The sequence below is a fragment of the Rhamphochromis sp. 'chilingali' genome (assembly GCF_963969265.1).
Source record: "Rhamphochromis sp. 'chilingali' genome assembly, chromosome: 2".
NCBI lineage: Eukaryota > Metazoa > Chordata > Actinopteri > Cichliformes > Cichlidae > Rhamphochromis > Rhamphochromis sp. 'chilingali'.
The window spans coordinates 537,903-545,000 of record NC_137930.1 but is presented as its reverse complement, the minus strand read 5'-3'; the positions used below and the strand labels follow the sequence as shown (position 1 = coordinate 545,000).

The 7,098-nt window shown below is 49.2% G+C and overlaps 1 protein-coding gene across 2 annotated transcripts in view; it reads left to right on the top strand.

The window, feature by feature from the left end:
• Positions 1-7,098, top strand: part of ptprbl (protein tyrosine phosphatase receptor type B, like) — a 29,748-nt gene that overhangs the window by 1,412 nt on the left and 21,238 nt on the right. For both annotated transcript variants that reach the window (XM_080875978.1, XM_080875977.1), the window contains exons 2-3: positions 1,907-3,993; positions 5,968-6,247. In XM_080875978.1, coding sequence (XP_080732104.1) covers positions 1,907-3,993; positions 5,968-6,247 — 2,367 coding nt within the window. The remainder of the gene's footprint in view (positions 1-1,906; positions 3,994-5,967; positions 6,248-7,098) is intronic.

The window sequence follows — 7,098 nt, the reverse complement described above, 5'->3', positions numbered from 1 at the left end:
TCGGATCTGACCAATCAGGTCACTGCATCTGGTAACAAGTGCGCTCATAGCTCAAATCATGCATGGTGCTGAATATACAAGTATCTGGAAATAAGGGAAAAATTACTGATTGACCTCAGACATGAGGCGAGACCCTGCCACAGCTCACTCGCCGCCTGGTTCCTCGGCCTCCTCAGTGTGCTCCCATCTCTGCTAACAGGAGCTCCAACATGTCTGAATGCCATGCGTCCACCCTTAGATCGAACCATAACATCCTCCCTGCTGCTGCTTTGTCGTGAGATTTGGATGAGCCCAGCATCTGCGATGCTTCCTTCTGTGGTTTACTAACTTCTGGACGAGCTCTTCATGTCTACTTCATTTTTTTCCACAGTGTGTTTTTTGACTTTCGGGTGCTAAAACGAAAGTTTTGATTCTGAAAACTGAAAAAAGAAGAGTAAATCTGTACGTTCTTTGTCAGCTTGGTGAACGTGCTGTGACAGCCTGATGAAGCGTTGCACGTCACACTGAGTCGGATGATTTAAAAACTCCAGGTTTTACTGTAACGCCTCCAATGACACCCCGAGCTCTCAGCTCTGTGCAGAGCACTTCACAACTGTCAAACCAAGAAAACAAAAAGTCCAAATGAGGATTTATTCTTCAGGCAGGAGCAGGCGGCTCTGGCTGCCCGAAAGAGAAACTCCTCGTCCCCCGGGGTCCAGCTCTGGGACCGCTGCTGTTCATTTCACCTCCAATAACAGCAGGATGGAGCAGACAGGCGTCAGTTCAGAGTTTGTTTATCTCGGTTATAATAACAAGCACGCATGCTGTCTGTGCTGGGTGATCATGGCGCCTCAACGCCCTGCTCCCCTGCCACACGCTCGGGTCGGCATAATTTTTGCGTGCTGATATTCAAATTCTTATCAGATTCAGAATCGTGTTTATATATACAGTTCAGCTGTTTAGGAGGGAGATGGCGAGGGGAAAGAAACTGATCCTGTGTCAGGTGGTCCTGGTCTGCAGGCTTCTGTACCATCTGCCAGAAGGCAGCAGGTCAAAGAGTGCAGGTCCTGGATGGAGGGCGATTATTGATGGGGCGTTTCCAGTTCTCTGCTGTGCTGACTCACACTCAGGTGTAGAGCAGGTGTCCGTCCCAAACGTTCCCGATGAACCTGGAAAAACACTGAGATAACTTCCGACTGCAGATGTTGACGGTGTTCTTGTTCTCCACTTAATCTCTAATAACTGAAATCATTTACAGTGTTTCGTGGGAATGACAGCATTACTAACACGTTACTTTTTCAGTAACTAGTAATCTAACTAATTACTATTTCTATCGTTACAACGCCGTTACTGTTACTATCAAGAAAATGCAGACGTGTTACTGTTTGTCAACACACAGACGGGTGAAGCTGTCTTCAGCTTACTGGGAGCTGGGTTTAGTCATGGTAAACCAATCACATGACCATTTAACATTAAATAGGAACTAGACGCTGTGTCAACCCAACCCAAGTGGTTACAAAAGACACACACCTGAGGCCTTGGCTACATTTTTGGGTAAATAGTTCCTCATAACTTTGTTGTTTAAAATTTGTGCATAAGTTTTCAAACTTTAGTAGGATGCACCTCCACCTGCGGGATCTGAAAACACTCACAGCCACATGTTCGGGCTCAGCTGGCTCAGACCGCAGAGCTTCAGGCACACACATTAGTTTTGTAGTTGGTTTGTAGGTTGGAGTAACTGGGCTATAAGCTCTAAAAGCAGCGCAGGTCAGTCTTAAGTGTGTCTGTCATCAGTGGGCGGAGTCCAGGTTGGGCTGAACTTTAACGTAAGGTGTTTGCGTTCAGGATTAACGCGTGATTTCACTAATCTGTAAATGTGACAAGTCAGAGCCGCTCTTTATATTCTCACCTTTCTTCTCACTTTCAGACACATCTCCAGCCACCTCCACCTTTTCTTCATCCACACCGCTGGACCTGTCTAACTCCACCCAAACCATCAGGAGTCCTGGGAACGCTGTCACGGAAAATCTGTCACCTCCAGATGTTTCCCCTGCAGTCACCCACCTATCCCCTTTAAATGGCACAGCTGCTTTTACCATGGACCAGTCAGTCGCCTCGGAGACCTCGTCAGGTGGAGGTGACTCCCTAGTCAGGACGGAGGTGGTCACGTCGTTGTACGAGTCATCGTCCTCCATCGCTAGAAACCAGTCCGAGTCGAGCGGAGATGGAGGCGTGACGCTGGGTTCCTCACGTGTGAGCACAGGTGGAGCAACAGACATCATAACTGAGCTACAACCCAAGGACGGATCCACACACCAAACATCTGCAGCACCCTCAGACAGCACCGCCTCAGCTGCACCCACCACCACCACCACTCCTCCACCGTCTGCATCCAGCACCAGCACATATAGACCACCCAGGTCTCACAGCCAGACCCCGCCCACAGACACAGACTACACCCTTCATCCAAACATCTCAGAGAGTCTGACTCCAGGAGTATTATCAACAGCACCAACAGGTGATGCGGTCCCTGCAAGTAGCACCTCAGCTCCATCAGTCCCACAAACGAGTACAACAAACACCAGCACCACTGCTGCTGTAACCACACCCTCTACGAGCAGCATAACAGCGCCTGCTCCAACCACAGCCACCAAAACCACACCTCCTACAGCCACCAGTAGCACCACCCCTGTCACAACTGCAGAGACTACAGTCGCACCATCAATAACAACACCAGCAACTACACACACAACCATCCCTTTGCCAGCTACAACAGCCAGCTTGACACACACCATTCAACCCTCCACTCGTGCCTCCACTCCCGCTACAACTGCAGCAACCACAGCCACGAACCCGTCTCTAACCACAGCCGTCGATACCACACCTGCCACTGCCAGTACCACCACAACCACAGAGACTGCAGCCACACTATCCATAACAACACCAGCAACTACACCTACATCCATGGCACCATCTCATACCACAGTCACCAAAACCACACCACCCACCACTCCCAGTGATAGTTTCCCAGCTACAACTGCAGATAGTAGAACCACCATGAGATTCATAACAATCTCCGCTACAACCACTCCACCTACGACCGCAACAGCATCTCCTGCTATAACCACCCCACCTACGACTGTAACAGCATCTCCTGCTACAACCACCCCACCTACGACTGTAACAGCATCTCCTGCTACAACCACCCCACCTACGACCGCAACAGCATCTCCCGCTACAACCACCCCACCTACGACTGTAACAGCATCTCCCGCTACAACCACCCCACCTACGACCGCAACAGCATCTCCCGCTACAACCACCCCACCTACGACTGTAACAGCATCTCCCGCTACAACCACCCCACCTACGACCGCAACAGCATCTCCCGCTACAACCACCCCACCTACGACTGTAACAGCATCTCCCGCTACAACCACCCCACCTACGACTGCAACCGCATCTCCCGCTACAACCACCCCACCTACGACTGTAACAGCATCTCCCGCTACAACCACCCCACCTACGACCGCAACAGCATCTCCCGCTACAACCACCCCACCTACGACCGCAACAGCATCTCCCGCTACAACCACCCCACCTACGACCGTAACAGCATCTCCCGCTACAACCACCCCACCTACGACCGCAACAGCATCTCCCGCTACAACCACCCCACCTACGACTGTAACAGCATCTCCTGCTACAACCACCTCACCTACGACCGCAACAGCATCTCCCGCTACAACCACCCCACCTACGACTGTAACAGCATCTCCCGCTACAACCACCCCACCTACGACCGCAACAGCATCTCCCGCTACAACCACCCCACCTACGACTGCAACAGCATCTCCCGCTACAACCACCCCACCTACGACTGCAACAGCATCTCCTGCTACAACCACCAAACCCACGGCAACCACCACTACCAGCCCCACAGCAACAAGCACCCCCGCTCCAGCAACAAGCATGCTTCACACTACTACGTCCAGAGTCACCTCCACCACACCTGTGAGTACCCCACCTCTGTTTGATGCTGTTATTTTAGAGGACTTCAACATGCGAGCACGCCTGTCTTCATACCTGATTAAAATGGTGTTTAGACGTGTTTAGGATGTTGTGTTGTGTTTGGCGGTAGTTCACGCCGGTTAACTCCAGATCAGTTTTATTCTCCTTGATTTTGATCTTTGACTGTTTGCTGCTTGTATGAAGAAGATCAGTGGGAAACCTGCCAGATGTTGGCAGAGGTTCGGTTTCCTGTGACTGGTGTGGTTCTGGTGCTCCGTGGGAGCGTTGCTTCCAGCTGAAGCAGATGGTTGGGTCTGTGGAGCTGGTGGAGAGCAAATTGAGAGCTCAAAGCCAGTACATACTGAGTGTATGAAAAGACGATCACACTCCTGTGTTACTATGGAAACACAGTATTAATAGTATTATTTTACTCTACCATGTTGACCTGGTAAAGCTCTCCAGACTCTTTTTTATTCTGAAAATCAAAGTCAAATGTAGTCAAGAGGTCGAGTCTCAGAACACGACTTCCGTGTTGAAATGAAGATCGTGTATGAGTAACCTCAAAGTGTGTTTCCTGTTTACCGCTCACTGAGCGACTCCGTCCGTCACTAGAGTGAATCAGCCAGAGTAAATCAGCCAGAGTTTCGTCTGGCTGATTGGGACCCACACCCAGTTTCACACCTTGGCTCAGGCGATTAGAGGATCATCAGGGGGTCCTTTTGTCCCCTGTGGGGGGAAACTCCCACTAGGTTTATATCTGGGACTCTCCACCATTTGACCTTAGAACTGAAGAAGCTTCTCGGATGAGAGGTGAAACGTCTTCAAGCAACTTAAAGAAGTCCAGACGCTTTTCTTTCCAAGCTCCTTTGATCAAGCAGTTCAGACACATTTTATCAGAGGCGATGAAGAAGCATAGACTAATGAATGACTTAATCAGTGGTGGAAATAAAGAGGAGGTGCAGCCTCTGTGTGTGGTTTAAGGTCTGATTTTGCAGTGATGAAGATGAAGAAACGGTGTGCGTGCAACATAAAGCAGACTTTGATGCTGCTCATACATAAATAGAGCGAGCCTCTGGTGTGAGGCTGTTTCCTGATTGGATAACTCAACCCCAACAATAGCCCACTCTGATGGTAGCGATGGAGCTCAGTTTGATGCTAAAGGTTATGGAGAAAGTCCGAGGCGGGCAGGAAGGAAAGCAGGGCGGGGTGTGCAGAACGTGCCTCTGCTCGCTGAGGGAAAGTTTAAAGATCGATGGACCCAGAGAGAAAAGAGTCACACGGGTCCGGGATGCAGGAGAAAGAAGTTCCAGATCATTTCAGCCTCTGGAGCTGATGGAGGAAACCTCCAGCTCCTCTCTGGACCAAAGTACTTCAGCTGAAAGATGTCTGTAACTGTCAGTGTGTCAGAGGAAGCGTGTTTATTACCGAGCGGTCAGATTTAAATCAGGGATGCTCAGATGTGCCGCTACATGTTTGATTCTTGGATTCGTTTGGGGCGCAAAGACGGTGAGTTACCGGATCATTTATCTACATCCGCTTTCTGTTGTAAGCCAAAGACCAATAAGTAATACGGAGGCAACCTGACAATGGTCTGTGGTGACAGTGGGAAGGAAGAACTCCTTTTAGACAGGAAGAACCCTCCAACAGAATCAGGCTCAGGGGAAATACACAACAGAGTGCTTTGGGCCCTCACTCGTACTCTTTTCATTTCTTAGAGAGTGTAAGCACTACAGAAACAATAAAGTGCCTTATTTTCTGAGAGTGCGATGTTAATAGGGGAACTTTTTACCTCTGTGCAGGCATTTAAACACTCGTGTCACGAGTATGAACCCTTTGGTTTGATCCCAGGAGGAGACAACCTCCTCTGCATTTGCATTGCGAAGGCCATTTGTGTAAAAAAGACATCAGACACCAGGCCTTTGAGTTTCACAAACACCATTTGACCCTGACCCTTCTCTCTGTGACCTCCTGATGCAGGTCCAGACCTCAGAGGGTCCCCGATGCTCCGCAGACCTGAAGGAGATCAGCTCCAGCTCAGACTCCATCGCGGTGCAGGTAACGTCCGCCAGTCTGTCCTGTAACTTCAGTCTGTTCTGCATTCTGGACTCATGGTCCAGTCCTGCCCACTGCAAGTCTGATGGAGAGACCAGCAGCGCCACCATCTGTAATATAACGGGACTGCAACCCGGGACAGTGTATCAGCTGACAGCGGTTTCCAGGAAGGATGGCGAGATTAGCCACGGGACAGTTCAGACAGGTAGGAGCGCACCTGAAGAGTGAAGCTGCAGTTCAGAAGTTAGCACCTGAGTGCTCTGTGTAGCTATTTTAACTTTACCGTCACATTACTTAGAACAAGCTCCGCCCCTTTCTCATGACACCCGTGTACGTGTGCTCCCCATCATGGATAAACCTCCTGCCATTATTGATTATTGATCATATTATGTTTTAGAGCGCGCCAGGTTTTTAAACTTCAAGCAATAAAATCAACATTTCTAAAAATAATACGGTTAAAATATTCAAACTTGTAACTTCCAAGATTCAATATCTCTGGACCTGCTTTACTAACACGTGCATGAAAACAAAAAAATCACCATCAGATTTAGGGAAACATGTTAGTAAATCAGACTGTGCTCACTGCCTGCGTACGGCCAGGTGAAGTTGAAGAGCGCTGCAATGATGTAAGAGAGAAACCTGCACTGCTAAGCCAAGAAAGAAGGAGAACGTCCGGCTGCAGAAACCTTTAAAACACTTTCCTAACTCCAAGGAAGAATCCAGATCAGGGACCGCTTTCCATGGGAGTGATGACTGTTTTAAATAACAGAGAGATAAATAAATCAGGCTGAAATAACGGGCTGCTGAATATTGTTTCCCCTCAAACAGCGACTGTGGCTCCACAATGTTTGGAGTGAAACGAGAAGCAGACAAGAAGAAAACGTGGAGCCGAGGAGGACGTGATCTGTGAGAAGAAGAAGCATTTCGGTGCTTATAATGTTTTGGAAAACTTTAATTAGAGTCTAAAAGGCAATAATAATTATTAGCAGTCGTTTCAAAGACGTGTGCTTCCTTACGATGGACCGGCATCTGTGCACTGTTGGTAAATGAGGCCGA